Source organism: Panthera tigris, chromosome C1 (genome assembly GCF_018350195.1).
Source record: "Panthera tigris isolate Pti1 chromosome C1, P.tigris_Pti1_mat1.1, whole genome shotgun sequence".
Taxonomy (NCBI): Eukaryota; Metazoa; Chordata; class Mammalia; order Carnivora; family Felidae; genus Panthera; species Panthera tigris.
This window is the reverse complement of record NC_056667.1, coordinates 154,189,805-154,208,279: the sequence shown is the minus strand read 5'-3', so window position 1 is coordinate 154,208,279 and position 18,475 is coordinate 154,189,805. Positions and strand designations below refer to the sequence as shown.

Below are 18,475 nucleotides of genomic sequence, written 5' to 3'. Positions count from 1 at the left end.
CCAGCTGCTAGTTTTACAAATAAAGATAAGACCCATAGGTAATTTGTTGAGGTTACTTGGCTAATCAAAAATGAGCTAAAAGTCCAATGAAGAAGACTTTGAGATTTAGAATGATAAAGATGAATTTTCATTTTCAAAAATGAAAAGAGTTATTTAACTTTTGATTAAGCTTTATTCTTCTTATTTGTAATGACACATCAAAAACTTGCATATCCTGTTAAGGACTAAATGACACAAATTACATTAAGGTTTTGTGACTATAATATCATGTGTAACTGTTGCTTGTATAAGGGATCATTTTTGTGTTTTTATCCATTTCACTATTCTAGCTCTCATTTTATGTCTAGTTCAATATAAACATAAAAGGATCTTTGACAGCCTCACTACAATGCACTAAAGGAAAAGAAATTCAAATCCAGATCTTGATCTCTCCAGGTCCTGATCTCTCACCTCTACAGTTTAAAGTATATTCTAAAACATGAGACCCTATCCTCAAAAAATTGTGTGCCATGGTTAACAATTCATATTTAAATACTTTCAAATATTCTCAAAATATGTGTTACCCTCCTCTTTTTAGTTTTAAATTTTATGTTAGGTATGTGGTCTTACTTCCTTGGGATGTAAGTATATTGGATATTGCTGAATTTATTTGGTCCAATAATTAATATAGGAGAAGTGAAAGTTTAGGTACAATATTCTATTCTTAACTGCTGGGGTTCATTATAATCCTGGACTCAGGTAAGAGGTACTGTGAGCCCCTTCTTTCCCATCGATGTGTTTGAAAATTATAAAACCTGAAATTGGGTATAGGCTCAGGAAAAGGGACCTATAGACCCCAGACAATATAGGCAGGCCCCAGAACCTGCTGTTGTCCATAAGTCTCCACTAGAGATCAGAAGGTAGAACCAAACAAGCACCTAGGAACTGGGCATTCTGTCTTACAACCTCCTGTGGGAAAGGGTCTGTAAGGTAGTTGATATACACTCCCACTAATTTTGCCCAGGTAGGATGAAGCACTCTGGAAATGAAAACAACCTTACTTAGGGAGGAAGTATCCTAATATGCCTCAGCCCTAGATCTCATTATGACAGGATCTACACCACAACCAGAATACTCAGAGACTGACTGACAACCCTATATCTACCAAGACTCTGTCTTGAAAGCTTATGGTGGAGGCATTAGTATAAAAAGGACGTTCTTGATTTCTGGGAGTCTGGTCCTACCGTTTTCAATAACCAACATCATTTGGTCAGTTGTGAGAGGACATCTGTAAGCTCCACCCATGCTGACTAACTATCAGCAATGCAGTCACCCACCATATGAACTTATACAGACAAATCTCATTTTTCCTGGAATTGGTCCCTTTCTCTTCTATTAGTGTCGGCTAACCAAGGCCAGGCAAGTAAGCCCTCACCTCCACAATGCTGCAAGAGGAAACCTTTAAGGCTAAAGAGAACATTTTCATGTGAGGGCTTATAGGGATGTTTTTCATCTGGTCAGTATCTCTTGACCCAACTGGGATCATGATTTCCATGTTATTTGTCCATTCATTTCTATTTATAAATCAGGCTTATTCTAGTTGTACTCCATGATGATGGGAGATCTCTCCTCTGTCTGGCAAACAGTTATCCCTGTTGTATATGCAGTATTTCTGACTGAATTGACTCAACTTATTGCTAGCTGAGGATAACCACTCTGTGGACAGCTTTGATTGTATGCCAGCTAGGTGCCAGACTGACTATCAGCACTAAACAAAATCTCCGCCTCACCCCCTAACTGCTCCCCACTGCCCAGGCCAGAGAAATTATGACTTTTAAAAGTCTGAGATTAAGACAGAGCATTTGGTTTTAAACTAGAACCAGAAGATGCTGATTTGGGGGCCATAGTTCCTGATTGAATATATAGTACTGAGTAGAATATTTCTTCCCTTCTACTTCAAATGCCAGAGTGAGGCTCCTGATCCACCAGTCTCTGATTCTGGGTTGCAGGGTCCAAGCACCTGATTACAGGCTAGAACTTTGGTTCTGGTCCATATTAGTCTCACCCTAACATGTTTCAAAGTTGCTGTCCAATTTGAAAAGGGATTGGGTATCTTTGTGCTAGATTCTACATTTGAAAAGCTGGAATAGTTTTGGGGTGGGAGTAGATCCTGGAAATGCAGACCAACTCTTGCAGAGTGATCAGGAGCAGAGGCAAGTAGCCAATTCTAAGAGGCCTCCAGCATTCCAGTGAATGTACCAGTTGGGGAATTTTTTTTTTTTAATTTTGCATTTCACAGATCTGGTCACATCTAAAACCATAGCCCAAAAGTTCTCAGGATTGCTGATGGCTATAGAAGTTACATGCATAACAATCTCTCCTTTGTATTACTCTAGCAAGGGCAAGAATTCATTCTTCCTTCCTGAGCTCTTAAATGGCCTCTGGCCAGTTTCTTCTGGTCAAGGGTCTGACTGACGAGGGTCACAAGAACAATTAGTTTTGTAAAGATTCTGGCCTTTCCCCAACATGCTTGTTTTGGTGGGCTGGACAGGCACAGCTTGGAAGTTATTGTTGTATCCATAGAAATAAGTGAACCATGCTTGTGAACCATGAGGTTGCCATAGAGAAGCTCAAGTGAGCATACTTAAAACCAGGGCAGCTTTCCTTCATGTTCCTGGAAGCCTTCCCCCTCTCCATTGCTAGTCATAATGGCTCAGCCTGGTGAAACTCCATCTTACACAGTGACTTACTGTCCTGCATCTCCTCAGGGCTTTCAAATGTCCACTGAGCTTACTTTGGGCTGATTCAGGTAAGTGAATTTGAGACCAGATGCTCAGATTTGGTCATGACATTTTTTTTCCAGATTTCTTCTCTTCAGTTTAAGTTGTACCACCCTGCAGTCCTCCTGTCTGGAAGAAAGACACTTACAAGGACCCCAGCTCCTGGTTATTTTAATGAACCATTACTGGAATCCAAGTTTACTAGATCTGGGGGGAATTCAGTTCTCAAAAGAGAAATTTTTATTTAAGGAGAGATGGGACCTGTCTGCTGGGATTTTTGGTGGTGCTCATTTATTTACAAAGCTGTTTTCCTAGATTTGAATCCAGAAGAATGCCTGGAATAAAATTCTTAAGGAATATTACCAAAACAAAATGGCAATACTTATGTTTTTGAGAAAGTTACTTATTTACAATTTTCCTCTGCAAGATGATATGTTCTAGGAATACTTGGCTGAATTTGTCAGAAGGAGTGGAGTCCAGAATTAAGTGGATATATTGAAGCCAAAATAGGCTGACCTGGGAGCAAAGCAGAGCTACAGGAAGATTTCAGGTCCAAGGACAAAGGAGAAAAAGTCAATTAAGTCTGGCAAGATAAACTGTATGCTAGGGAGAGGTAAAAGAGCAGGAGTTAGGTAATCACAACTAAGGAAGTAAGAAGCTCAAGTGGACAAACGATCCCAAAGCAGAAAACCAAGTAAGCTTAAGTCAAGATGAAGAGACAGCTACAAAATTCCAGGTGGTTTGGTGCCACTCTGATCAATCTGTCCTTTATTCCTGAGCCTTCGGTGTGTAAAGTCTCCATTTCTGGATTTTGGTAATACATATACGTGGTAAACTATGTTAAGGTAGGATAGAAATATGACAAAATCCCCTGAAATTTTTTCAACCCCTTTCCACAGATGTAACAGCTTACTTTCTCCAGAGGGGAAACATGCACGCACTAGCATATATAACAGTATGCATATAATTCTTATAAAATACTTTATTCAAAGGTGAACAGTGAAAGCCATTTTCAACATTAAGTTTTTTAGTAATCTATTTTGGAAATCTTTTCATATGAGCACAGACATATCTCATTCTTCATTATTACTAAATAGTGTTCTATATAGCAGCATACTGAAATTCATGGTTTTAGCTCCTTAGGGTGGACTATTTGATTGTCTACCCTAAGGTGTTGCGATTAACATCTTTGCAAATGTGACATCTCAAACTTCAACAAGAATATTCGTAAGACAACTTAATTGCTGGGCCAAAGAGCACATGCAACTTTATTTTAGAAACTATTGCTAAACAGAAAAAAAAAATGCTTGTTTACACTCTCAGGTAAACTGTATGAGGGTGTACATTGCTTCCATATGGAGGTTGCATCTGTTAAGAAGAGTCTCAGTGATGTCTTCTAGAGCTTTACTGTAAACATAATTGGTTCTTTTAATTTTTATCCATATATATCAGAATTTCATGAGCTTCAGTCATCTTTCCTCATAGCTTTCGGCTTCCTAAAAGACAATGATATTATTTTTGTATTCTCCATAAGAAAAAAAAATCAATGCCTGTAATATCATTTGAGTTCTAAACTCTGGAGAAAAAAAAGGTCATAGAAAGCTCTAAGGGAAAAGGCTCGGCACCAGAGAATTTAGCTCTGAGTCATTATAGAATGTGGGAAGGATGAAGTATAAGCCATAATGTATATATGAAGTGCATTTAAGTGGTTTCAGTGAACAAAAATGTCAACCTAAATTGGTCATGTCACCAAAGCAGGTATGCTTCCTATGTTGTCAACAATATAGATTCTGTTTAATGATCACATCAACTCTGTCTCCTTCACTTATGCATGCAGTACCTTCCAGTCTCAAGTTAATTTGTTTATCAGTCTTGTCATTACTCTTGTTACTTTTTTTTTTAGAGCTATCTGAATGTCACTGGCACAACAGGCTCGATGCATTGTCTATGTCTGATTGAGAGCGTAATTGTTTGAAAATACTTTGGAAACTAAGCGAGAAGTCTTTTTACCCTTTCCTTCCTATTTCATGTCAGAGTAAAATTGGCATTTGGGATATTATCCTTACTCTGTGGATCTACTGTCCTGTTTTTATTTTTGCCTCATTTTTCTTCATTTATATTATCTTGCTATATGGCCTACATTCTTGTAAGCTACTCTAAATCTTTTAGTAAATACATTAGGAGAGTAAATAAATATCTATCATCTAGTATAGAGTGGAACATTTCATAATTCTCTTTGGCAAAGCTAACCTAGCTCATCCCTAGGATCAGCTCCAGCTTCCCAGAAAGCATAGCGGTTGATTATTTAGATGCTGTGCTTTCCATTCCCTAAGGTAGAAAAAAGGTAAGAAAGCTGTGGCTGTCCTGGGAGTTCCCCTCCTACATGTGCAGAATCTGTCTGCCCAGCCTGACCGCATGCCTGTCAGGCTCCACTCAGGGAATCAAACTAAGGGACGGGGAAGCAAAAGGGAATGAGATAAGGAGAGAGGGAAAACATCTGGCACCCCTTTCTTGGCTGTCCTTCATTGTCTCTGAGACGACACAGCTGCAGTTGCCGATATACAATATTCTCCATATAGCCTCTTCCCTAGGAACTCAGATAAAGAGGCTGAGCATTGGCTCACTTCTTGGATGGCTGTGTCATTCATCATGCAATTAAAGATGGTTTGGAAAAGGAAAGAGAGTGCTATTAATAATTAGCTCTCAACACTAAACATGAATCCAAACTGTCCCCCAAACTGTGACTTATGGCCATGCTACTTAAATATGAGATCAGATGTATTGCAAATTATCTTGGAAGGAACTGGAAGTAAGATAAGGTGGATGTCGCAGCTGCATTTCTTTGATTTCAAACATCAGAGCTGTTTTACACCAGGACCTCTGTGACAAAATGACAACATCTGGTAAGATCATTACCAAATAGGCATCCAGAGAATGAGGACTATTTTAGAGATGAGGGGGGAAAAGGTGCCCAAAGAAGTGAAAAATATGTGGATCTTCTGGAGAAGTTATGTTCTAAAGCAGGTATTTGCCTCAGCAATTCTAGTATATTCTCCACCTCTCGTAGTTAGGAATTCAGACAAGAAAAAACAATCCCCCAAAATGTAATGTCTCTGCTTGCTTTATAAAGGTGGGTGGAAGAAGCTTGGGTATATGCCAAAAGAGAATCTTTTTGTCTAGCAAGCTGCATTAGATTCATCTCAAGAGGCCCACGCCCAAGGTATTCTGAAATTATCTGTTCGGGTTGGGTTGCTGCCTCCTAGATTTTCAATATTAGCACCAGGAGATTTCTAATATGCAGCGAAAGGCTGGTATAATTCAAATCAACTGCATTAAGAGGATTTTCTTTCCTTACAACTCTCAGTACCACCATCCTCTCACCGTCTCTGTCCTCTCAGAAGCCCCAGTATTTGTGAACTGCAGATTTGACTACCTTATCTAGTCAGCTGCCCGAGGTCTGGTACATTGTTGAAGGTCTTGTGCCTATCTCAAGCTAACCCAGAGCCAGACTATGGTGGGCCATACAAAACAACTGGTTTTGAACTCTTCTTCCATCTGGTCACAGATTTGGGGCATAGTTTGTGGATTTACGAGCTTAGTTCTACTGCTCAAAAAGTGGGCAACAGTGAAGGTTCATGGGGATGTAACAGTTTCATGCAGACTAAGAGGATATTCATGGAGGTCAGCTAGTTGTGAGTGTTCCCAAGAGCTCCAAGGAGAGTGCCAGTTTTGGATTTTTTTTAAACAGAAGGAAATCAGGTCTTGCATATTGGGGGAGCCAGATGCATCAAGGACTTCAGTATTAAAGGCAAGTTATAGAGTCTGGTTGCATAACAGAGCCCCTTTGCATTCCTCTGGGAAGGAACAAAGCATATTTTTCTCTCAATTGTTGAGCTGTAATGGGCTCTGGTCAGAAATTTTTGGTCAAGAATATGACAGGTTGGGTTCACTATAAATACAATTCTAGGAAGATCCTGGCTCCTTTACAACTTTCTCATTTTGTTGGAGTAACAAGGGATAATTCAGAAAGTCTAGAAGCCAATTTCACAAAGCAGTAGAAGTTTTGAGAACATCTGGAGACATCTGGGACATAGAGTGGTTTAGAATGTTGGGTTAGACCCCTTTCCCAGACTCACTGGTAGGAAACCAAAACCTTTCTCGTCCTGCAAGACTCAGTTGGGAATATTTGAGGCAAAACCAACTTCATTTTTGTGTTCCTGGCAACCTCGCTTTCTAATGACTTTATCACTGGCATAGTGGCATCCTATTCCTAGTCAACTGCATCCCTTCCTGGTATTTCAACTGTCGCTAAGTTTTCCTTCTGTTAATTGTTCTTCATAGCTCTGCAATCAGATGCAAATAGGGAAACTTTATTATCTGACACTGTTATGAACTTCTAATTCTATTGTGTATATTGATTGTATCATTCTGAAGCTTAATGTCCTAGATTTATCCTCCCTCAAGAAGAGAGACATTAATTGTTCTGAGATTATTGGAAACTTTGACATGTTGAAGATGATTTTTAGTCCTTGTTGCTCTTAAAGCTTAGTTTTCAGAGATGACCAAGATGACTTGCTTCTTATTTGTTTAAAAGTCTGTCTCTCATTGTCCTTAAATTCAGTGACTATATTTTATCAGTAGTTCTAGTGTTGGCACTTAATAAGCATATGTTCCACAAATGATTGCTAAATAAATTATGTCAAAAAGAAACACCATTGTTAAATGTACTGCCCTATATGACATATAAAAATGAAGAACAACCTTTTAAAAGAATTAAAGTTCATTTTTTCCATATATCTGAAATTAAAATATTAAAATGTAGAACTACAAATAAAAACAATAACATAGTTCTTTCTGCAAGAGAACATATTCCAATAATGTACTCCAGGGATCTGAGAGGGATGAGGGCAAGGGAACTAAGGAAGGATGGAGGTGAGCAATCAGGAAATCTGAAGCCACCAAAAGCCCAGAAGGGGGACCCAGAGTAGGTCAATCCTGGATCAGACACACATATTGAGGAGCCTTAGCCAAAACTGGCTGAACTCTGGGCAGAACCCAACCACAGATAATAAAAAGATGAGAGCCATAAATCTGAAGTCATTTAAGTCAGGAAAGAGTAAAACAATAACAGGGCAAGAAAAATAGTTGGAATAAAGAAAGTGATCGTCACACTGGAGTAAAGACATATAAATACAAGAAGAATCCAGGAATATAAATTAGTTTATGCAATAAATGGAGCGAAGCCTGAGCCAATTTTGGAGACTAGAGCTTGCATGCTTACAGGAGTAAATGGCTATTTTCCATCACATGGTAGGTCTGTCCAGCAAGCTGCCTTCCAATTAGTCCTCCCACATTGAAATAGTTATACCCTTGGGACATTAAGTCATTGGGGAACAATTGTGACATGTTTTAGATTATACTTATGGTAAAGAGAAATACCATCAGCTTCTTCTAAAGCTGCATGGAATCTGGGAATCTAAAAAGATGTGTGTTATGCCTTATTTATCCAGGAGTCAACCTTCATCAATTTCAACCCTTCCAGCTATATCTCAGGATAAGAAAACAATGACACTTAGGGATAGGGAGGAGGGAGAAGGTTTATGAAGTGCCAGAATATTTATTTTATTTTATTTTTTTTAATTTAATGTTTATTTACCTTTGAAGGAGAGAGAGACAGAGTGTGAGTGGGGGAGGGGCAGAGAGAGAGGGTGACACAGAATCCGAAGCAGGCTGCAGGCTCTGAGCCGCCAGCACAGAGCCTGACGCGGGGCTCGAACCCGCAAACCGCGAAATCATGACCTAAGCCAAAGTTGGACACTCAACCGACTGAGCCACCCAAGCGCCCTGTGAAGTGCCAGAACACTTAAAGTAAGGTTGATTTTCTTTCTCCATTGGAGATCTTGGGCTGCCACCTCACAGTCGATTAGTATGGTGTTTATACCTAATAAGCTAGAGGCAATTGTTAGAAGAGAAAGCAGAGAGAAGCAAATAACTTGTAAGCAGCACGAATAAAATCTAGAAGTCTGATGATAAAGGAGATTAAATAAATAAAGCAAAAGAAAATGTAAAAAGTGGAACTCCTTATGTTTGAAAAATTATTTAAGGATGACATAGTACTGCAATTATTATAATTGAATATTATCATCACTTTGATTTATCAGTAAGAAATTAGGTGACATTCTGCATATTCTTTTTATAAATTCCAGGAAATAGGGCCATAATTTCAATTAAAAAGATGGTTAAACATAGGGGCACCTGGGTGGCTCAGTCGGTTAAGTGTTCAACTTTGGCTCAAGTCATGATCTCACTGTCCTTGGGTTTGAGACCCGGGTCGGGCTCTGTGCTGACAACTCAGAAGCTGGAGCCTGCTTCAGATTCTGTGTCGCACTCTTCTCTCTACCCCTCCCCCACTTGTTCTCTGTCTCTGTTTCTCTCTCTCTCTCTCTCTCTCTCAAAATAAATAAATAAATAAATAAATAAATAAATAAATAAATGTTAAAACAAAAGATGGTTAAACATAAAAATACCATGCTTTAAAGGACTGAAAATAGTAATACCTAGTATTTATTGTGTAGTACCTGGCAGGCACTGTTCTATGTACTTTATACTTATTAACTCTTTCAATGCTCACATTACCCTATGAAGTAAGCACTTACTGTTTACATTTATGGTTGAGGAACTGAGGAATGGAGGGGTTAAGTACCTTGTTCAAGGTCGCAGAAAATGCTAAAGCCCAGGTTTGAATCCAGATAATCTAGCCCCAAAACCAAACTTTTTCCCAAACTTTTATTATAAAATATTTCCAACATATAGGAAAATTGACAGAACTGTATAATGAACATTCACACACCTAGAACCTAGAGTCTTCAATTGCCATTTTATAATATTTAGTTTATCGTTTATCTATTTATGCATTCCTCAAACTATCCATCAATTCTTCACATTTTCATATTGTCTTTCAAAATAAGTTGCAAATACCAGTAGGCCTCACGCATAAACACTTCATAATTCATATATTTAACTAGAACCCAGTATTTGTTTATGGGCTTTTTAAAGGTAAAACCAAGTAAAATGCACAAATTTCAAGGGTGTCATTTGATCAGTAGTCACAAATGTGTATGCCTGTGTGCTCTGAAGTCCTAATAGGCTGTTGAACATTACTATCACCCCAGAAAGTTCCATCATCCCTTTCAGTCAGTTCCTATTCCACACCTAGAGATTAGTTTTGTTTGTTCTGGCACTTCATATAAAGTGGATCATGTAGTTTGTAGTATTTTCTGACAGGCTTCTTTCACTCATCATAATATTTTTGGACTTAGTCCTCCTTATGCATACCAGTAGTTCATTTTTTTATTATTTATTGTTGGACTGTGTTCTATTATATGATATGCCAGTTTTTATTTTTCTGTCTATTCACTTCATGGACAATTGGGCTATTTCCTGGTTTTGGTAATTAGCTTTATATATTTTATATTTTCCCAAATATTTATCATTTTTCTTTCTCTTCATTTCTTCTTGAAGATCTAAATTTCCATCTGAAACATCTAAAAATATCTTTGGGGCACCGGGGTGGCTCAGTCAGTTAAGCATCCAACTCTGGACTTTGGCTCAGGTCATGATCTCACAGTTCATGAGATCCCACGGTTCTCATGGGTTCATGAGATCCCACGGTTCTCTTTAGGTTCTCAGTGGGGTGCTGTGCTGACAATGTGGAGCCTGCATAGGATCCTCTCTCCCCTTCTCTCATTCTCTGCCCCTCCCCAACTCTGTTCTCTCTGTCAAAATAATAAGTAAATTCTCTTTCTCTGTCTCTGTCTCTCTCAAAATAATAAGTAAATAAATAATTAAAAAATAAATAAAAATATCTTTGTCTTTATTCTTGAAAAATACTTTTGCTTTCTGTAGAATTCTAGCTTTACCTTTTTTTCTTTCCTTGCAACACTTTAAAGACATTGCTATACTCTTCCGGTTTCTGTGTTTTTATGATGAGAAGCCAGTAATCATCCTTATTATCGTTACCTAATATATAATATGTCACTTTTCTTTTAGTGTTTTCAATATTTTGACTATGATATCTCTTTTTAATATTTTACCCATGTGGCTTAAAACACTTATTAGTAATGATATGTCAAATAACTTTCTGAATTTTTTTAAATCTCAAATGTTAAATGATAGGTAGATGCTTTTCAATGAGCTGTCCTTAATATCATTCCATAAAGAATTTCACACATTTACAAGTACACATAATCTTTTGTGCTCTTTGGACCTCAACTATTTATATATCTATATAACTATATATCCATATTTGGTATATATGTATGTGTGTGTATATATATACACACACATACATATATACACACATATGTATATATACATATATAGTTATATGTGTATATATGTACTAATATATACACATACATTTATGTATGTATACAAAACATATGCACAAACATATACAATCTAATTATCTTTATTAAGCCCCAGATTCAAGTTTCTAATTAATCTTTGAATTTTTCCTTTTAGGTATTTCAGATATGCATCAAACCCCAAAAATACAGAACATTACCTCTCCCATCCCTAATCTAAACTGGTACTTCTTCCATATTCCATATTCCATATTCTTTTTGTGGTATTGCAATCAGTCATATGATCCAGATATATATGTATGTATATATACATGTGTATATATGTGTGTATGTGTTGTGTGCTTGGTTATTTATTTATTTATTTATTTATTTATTTATTTTAGCAGCTGCACCTGAAATACATGTTACCTGCTTTATTCTTACTATTAAAATAATGCTCAGAGCACCTTACCCTAGCAATCTGAGTAATTTAGATAACTACTGCCAGACTTCCTTCTAGAAAAGTTGTACCATTAACACTACCAAAAAAAGTTAATTAGAATGCTTATTTCCTCAAATCGTAGCCAGCAGTTTGCATCATGAAATTAGGACTTCCATTTTAAATTAGTATGAATATGTTGACTTAAGTTTTTTCAAATAAGTTTCATTGTTTAGATTTTTTTAAATTTTATTTTGCATTTAAATTATTGAACCATCTCAATCTTATTTGACTGTAAGAAGTATATGGACAAGGATAATGGAAACTGCCCAATTCTGAACCTCAACATATATGCTCCACACAATACAGTACAAAATAAAAACAAATAGAACTATACAAACCCACACCATCAGCATAACTAGAAGGCAGAGAATGCCTGAACTTCAAAATGCCTGTAAAGGAAACCAAATTCATTTGCATGCTTTTTCATGCTCCAAAGGCCTTATGGAATATGGGTTCTAAATTTGATTTAAAATGACTAACAGAAAGAGAATATTCACCCTAATTGTGAAAATAATGGAGGTAAAAAGCATTTTCCGTGAACTTCCTTGTATCAGCTATGTAATAACCTCTATTTTCCCATTCTTATTTGAAACAAACTATTCAGTTTTTATGTAGATTCTAATTATACTAATGTTTCAAATTATGTTTAATGAGGGGCGCCTGGGTGGCGCTGCCGGTTAAGTGTCTGACCTTCGGCTCAGGTCATGATCTCATGGCTCACGGGTTTGAGCCCTGCATCAGGCTCTGTGCTGACAGCTCAGAGCCTGGAGCCTGCTTCAGATTCTGTGTCTCCCCCTCTTTCTGCCCCTCTCCTGCTCGTTCTCTCCCTCTCTCTCAAAAATAAATAAACATTAAAAAATTATGCTTAATGGTGATAACAAAATCACTCTGGGTAAAATAAAATTGTATGATAGATTAAAACTCAATTCTCAGTGATCCTAAATTTGGGTATCTACAGAAGAAAATACGGGAAGAAGTCATAGGCAGAGCACTGTTAAGTCATAGCCAAGACCACAGCCAAAATCATACGACAGAACCAGTACAGTGGGCATAATACCTCTGCTCAAACCACCAAAAATAAAGCACTGGTCACTGCCACTGGCTCCATTGCTACTGTTACTCCCAAAACTTATGGAAGTTCCTGATGAAGCTTCTGCCTCTATTGCAAAAGAAGGGATTCTCCACAGCATTTCTTATTTTGTGTGATTAAATCTAAATTAGAAATCTTGAGCTGATGCATTTGTTTTGTCTGGCAAGATCACATTGTCACTCCTTAGATCCATAAGACCCTGGAAAAGTCATTATCTACATTTTCTGGTCTTTTCCACTTCTGTTGCAGTAAGAGTCCCACCATGATTCATACAACAACAAATTTCCCCAATCTATGTAGATTACATTACTAGACAGCACCTCCTCCCTTCCAAATTAATGTCTTCTATGCTAGCTCACCTTCAATTTTACAAAATTTTCTGAAATATTTGACTTCGACACTTACATAAAGAAAATTTCCGGACAGTCCTACCTGACGTCAATCTGTCAGTTACTTAGTAAAGCAAGTTACCCCAGTAAGCCTATTGGTTTTTTAATATCTCTAAGGTAGCCATTCTGAGGTATCAATTGTTTACACTTATCTAAAAGTTTACAGTTTATAAACACTTTTGTGTTATCATTTAAAGATACTCAAATTAAAAACAACAACAACAACAAAAATAAAGATACTCAAATTTAGATTTAGACATACCTGAGTTAACATCTCCCTCCACCATATAACTAGCTATACAGTGATGGAGACATCATGAAACTCATCAATTTCTATTCCCCTGACTGGTAAAATGGTGACCACAAGGATAATATGTGAGAATATGAGGCAATAGAATTAAAAACATGTACGTTGAATGCCTCTCAAATCGTAGTCACTCAGTAATTGTAACTATAATTACATTTGCCATAATTGTTATGATAAATTTTGGCTTATCTCAAATGCTTAAAATTTGTTTTAAGGAGAATCTTTTTCCTATAAGAACGTACCTCTTTTCCCCATACTGATGCTGGCTCTGCTTCTTTCAACTGATGTCCAAGAGAATTGGCTTGCAGTTTCATCAAAAGTATAAAATATTAGTACAACTGGAACTTGTTAGAGTCCAAGTCTGAGTTTACTTTGATACATTCTTACCAAAAGCTTACTTTAGCTATTCAGTTTTTTTTTGAAAGTAGTCTAATGGACAGATTATTAATCTTTCTATTTTTCAAGCCTTAGCATTATATTAAGATCACTCACTGGGAAGCATAGTACCTGGACCATATTTTATAAATTCCCCACAGAAATGCTTTCATTGAATTATGATTTAATGATCAATAATTTACAGTCTTCACTCAGCCATCTAAAAGTAGGATGCAAGCCACTTCCATCTGATAAGTGCTTGCATTTCTTTGTCATATCATAGAAGATAATGCCTACTGTCCATTCATTCACCTAGTCAACAATCCAGAGTAGTTTCATTCAACATCAAATTATTACTAAAGATGTATTCTGGGATAACTGACTGGGTTAGAAGAGAGAATTAGCACTGACAAAATCAGTACTGCGGTCCAGACTTTCTGTATATGGTCTGATTTAATATTTATGACCTTGTGAGGTACCTAAAGGATTCCAGAGTTTGCATATGAGGAAAGTATAGCAAGCTATGTTATCAAAGTATCACAGCTAGTCGGTGATGGAATAAGGAATCAAAGATTATTTTGCTATGTGTGAGGTGATAACAGAAAAAAAAGAAAATTATATTTAGGCTATGTAATAAGAAGACTGGCTTGCAAATTGAATTTTGAGGTTTCAATGGAAGGCATCCAAAAGTGTTTTCATTAACAATAGCATCTTTGCAATAAGTTTGAACCTCCCTTTAGGTCTACTTTTAAGAACAATATTCTTTACATATGCAAGCTTAATAATATTTGTTAGGAATTATGATGGATCCCCAAAAATATAAGATATTAAAAGTACTTTTATTATAATCTGAAAAAATGTAAAAAAAAAAAGATTTTGATTTTGTTAATTCAGTGCTGCATAGATTCAGTTTAGCTAATAGCCCAGACTTTTAGTTCATGTGATATTTTTAGGTTATGTAAAAATTCAATTCAACGATTTTAAGATTGAATAGTTCTAAAATTATAAGGCAGCAACCAAGCAATATTTGGACCCATTTAAATTATCCTACTCAACTGTCAACAAGTCCATGATTTCATATGGCTGGTTACAGGGAAGATTAACGTCCAAATCACCCTATTCCATTTTTTTGCAGCTATTTAGAAAGTACTTTATTATTTTGAATCAAATCTATTCTGGCTTCATCTCAGTGATCCTAGTTCACCTTTTTTCTTTCTTTTTTTTTCCAAATAATAGTTAAATCTAATTTCTCTTCTATGTGAGAAACATTCAGATACTTGGAAACAATAACGTTACACCTGAGTCTTTTCTGCTTCAACTAACATATTCTCCATTCTTTTAACCGGTCTGTAGATGATGTGACTTGAGTCTAATCAACATTCTGACCCCATCTGAAGACCCTTCAGTTTATATACAGGTCTTTTGGATGTGGTCATGGAATGCAGCAGAATAGAGAAAGACTGTCTCCTCCATCTTCCTTCAAAGCAGACAAAGGTTATATTAGCATTTTTGGGCAGACACAAACCAGTATTGATTTATACTGCAATTACTATTAAGTAAACCCCCTTGGCAGTTTTCTCTGCTGCAAAAACACATCTACTGCACTTGTACTGATGGTTTGTTTTTATTCAAATTTCAAAACCTTACATGTATTCCTCCTATGAATTATTCTATTAAATTTGGTCCATTACTAAGATATAAAATCTTATCACAAATAAAAATTTATGTTTACTTCCCACCTATTGTGTGCCAGCCACTGTACTTGGCATTTTCACCCATATAATTCTATTTATCCTTATTTAACCTGAAAAGGAATCCCAATTTTGTGACTGACAGATTCAAGATTATCAAGTAATTTTACTGAGACTGCTAAGAATATTAGTAACAGAATTTAGTATTTTAACGTAGGTTTATTTAATTCCAAGGTTTATGATTTTGTTTATACTAGTCTATAACCACGAGTCATTAAGAAACTGTTTAATACGTATTCAAGGAATTCTATATAAGGAATACAATTTTGAAAGCTTATTAGATATTTTAAAGGGAGATTTTATATGTAAGGGCAAATTTCATTATCTGTAGATTGTATTTATAAATTATACTAATTCAAAGCATTTTGACTCCCATCAAGAAACTGTGATATGTGAAATGTGTTTGACAGGAATTAGGATGGAGAAAATCAGCAAAAGAACATATTTTTACATGAGAAAATAGAACAAAGTTTGTAAATGGGAAATTTGTGCATGAAATTATATTTAATGAAGACCAACTTCAGTGGCCTGTAGGATGACTTGAAATAGGCAAAGACCTAGAACTGAGAGAAACCTAGGGGCTCCAGGGTGGCTCAGTTGGTTGAGCCTCCGACTTGGTTCAGGTCATGATCTCATGTCTGGTGAGTTCAAACCCCACATGGGGCTCTCTCCTGACAGCTCAGAGCCTGGAGCCTGCTTGGGATTCTGTGCCTCCCTGTCTCTTTGTCTCTCCCCTGCTTATGCTCTGTCTCTGTCTCTCTCTCAAAAATAAATAAACATTTAATTTTTTTTATTTTAAATTTTTTTAACGTTTATTTATTTTTGAGACAGAGAGAGACAGAGCATGAATGGGGGAGGGTCAGAGAGAGAGAGAGGGAGACACAGAATCTGAAACAGGCTCCAGGCTCTGAGCTGTCAGCACAGAGCCCAATGCGGGGCTTGAACTCATGAACCTCGAGATCATGACCTGAGCCGAAGTCGGACGCTCAACCGACTGAGCCACCCAGGCGCCCCCAATTTTTTTTTTTAACTGAGAGATATCAGGGTGCCTGGGTGGCTCAGTCGGTTGAGCGTACGACTTCAGCTCAGGTCATGATCTCGGGGTTCGTGAATTCAAGCCCCGCATCGGGCTCTGTGCTGACAGCTCAGAGCCTGGAGCCTGCTTTGGATGCTGTGTCTCCCTCTCTCTCTGCCCTTCCCCCAGTCTCTCTCTCTGTCTCTCTCTCTCTCTCTCTCTCTCTCTCTCTCTCTCTCTGTCTCCCTCAGAAATAAATAAATGTAAAAAAATAAAAAAACAAAGAAACAAAAAAACTGAGAGATACCTGTAGAGACTACTAGAGCAATCCAGATATAGAATTGTAAAGATGACTACCATGACATAGATACGTAAATAATGGATAATATTTAACTACATAATTGAAAATAATTGTAGGAAAATTATTTTGTTCAGAGGAATTAATGACAAACAAAAATTTCATGAGTAATTTTCAAGGTATTAAGTTTGTGTATTTGTGTGTGTGGTTTTATTTTTGTTTTGGTTTTTTTCTTTTTTTTTTTAAACTCAGTGCAGAGGAATTTTTTTAACATTTATTTATTTATTTATTTTGAGAGAGAGAGCATGCACATGTAAGTGGAGGAAGGGCAGAGAGAGAGGGAGAGGGAGAATCCCAAGCAGGCTCCACACTGATAGTGAAGAGCCTGTTGTGGGGCTTGATCTCAGGAACTGTGAGATCATGACTTGAGACGAAATCAAGAGTCCCATGTGTAACCTATTGAGCCACCCAGGTGCCCCTTGTTTCTTTCAATGGCTAAAAGGTAAAAGAGCAATTCTAGTCATTCAGGAAAAAAATGAATCTTGTTTTTACTTGGTGGAATTGCCACATAGATGATTCAGGGAAGAGAGTGTTTTGGGAAATGTACATGTAAATATCCATGTATAGTAATTGAAACTCAGTGTTTGCCTATGTATTCACCAAATAACAGATATAACATATGGAAAAGGCAGAATTTTAAAGGGCATCAAAGTTAAAAATTGTCATGAAGAACTGAGTTAAAGGAAGTAATAGAGCTATTAGCGGAGACACAGAAGAATGGGGCCCAAAGGCAGTGAAAAATGAGCTTAAAGAAGATAAGTCTAATTAATGGTTAAATACAGCTAAGAGAGGAATAATTGGATTTGGCTCCTCAAAAGTCTCTAGAACTTTAGAACTCTTTTATTTGAGGGAGAAACTGAAAGGCAGATTTTAATAAAACAAAGAGAATTCAGTAGATGTGTAAATGAAGTAGAATTGGTTATGAAGTAGAATTGGTTACGCATGAACTTACAAATAAATATAGTATCAAGTATAACAAAACCTAATCTAACAACTCATATCTACAAAACCTGGGAATTTTCCTTGAAAGCATATGTTCAGTTTGGTGTTCACTTTTATTCATATCCTAAGCTTTTACAATTTAAAATTTTTCTTTATATACCCAAATTTTATATAGAACTGAAGAAAATACATTTCTTGCAGGTACAAAATTGGAAATGGCGTCCCCAGAACCAAAGGGCCTTGTCCCCTTCACCAGGGAGTCTCTTGAACTTATGAAACAGCATATTGCTAAAAAACACAATGAGGAACAAAGAGAAGATTTAAAGCCAAACACTGACTTGGAAGTTGGAAAAGAGCTTCCACTTGTTTATGGGAATCTTCCTCAAGGAATGGTGTCGGAGCCTTTGGAAGATGTGGACCCCTACTACAAGAATAAAAATGTAAGGATTAATTGAAGTTATCATGACTGCATTTTCATTATTTTTTTCAGATATGCAAAAAATGTAATTGAGATAGTATAAAAAAAGAATGAAGAATTCCTGTCTTATCCCCAGAATGACTTGAAGAATCTACTAAATAATTGCACAATCCAAGGCCAAGCACAAAAATGATAAAAATAAGAGTAATTATGCTTAGTAAAGG

At 36.7% G+C, this 18,475-nt stretch overlaps 1 protein-coding gene across 1 annotated transcript in view; it reads left to right on the top strand.

Annotated features, from left to right (window-relative positions):
* Positions 1-18,475, top strand: part of SCN7A (sodium voltage-gated channel alpha subunit 7) — a 78,759-nt gene that overhangs the window by 1,430 nt on the left and 58,854 nt on the right. The window contains exon 2 of the mRNA XM_042994623.1: positions 18,035-18,273. Within this exon, the coding sequence (XP_042850557.1) occupies positions 18,035-18,273 (239 nt within the window). The remainder of the gene's footprint in view (positions 1-18,034; positions 18,274-18,475) is intronic.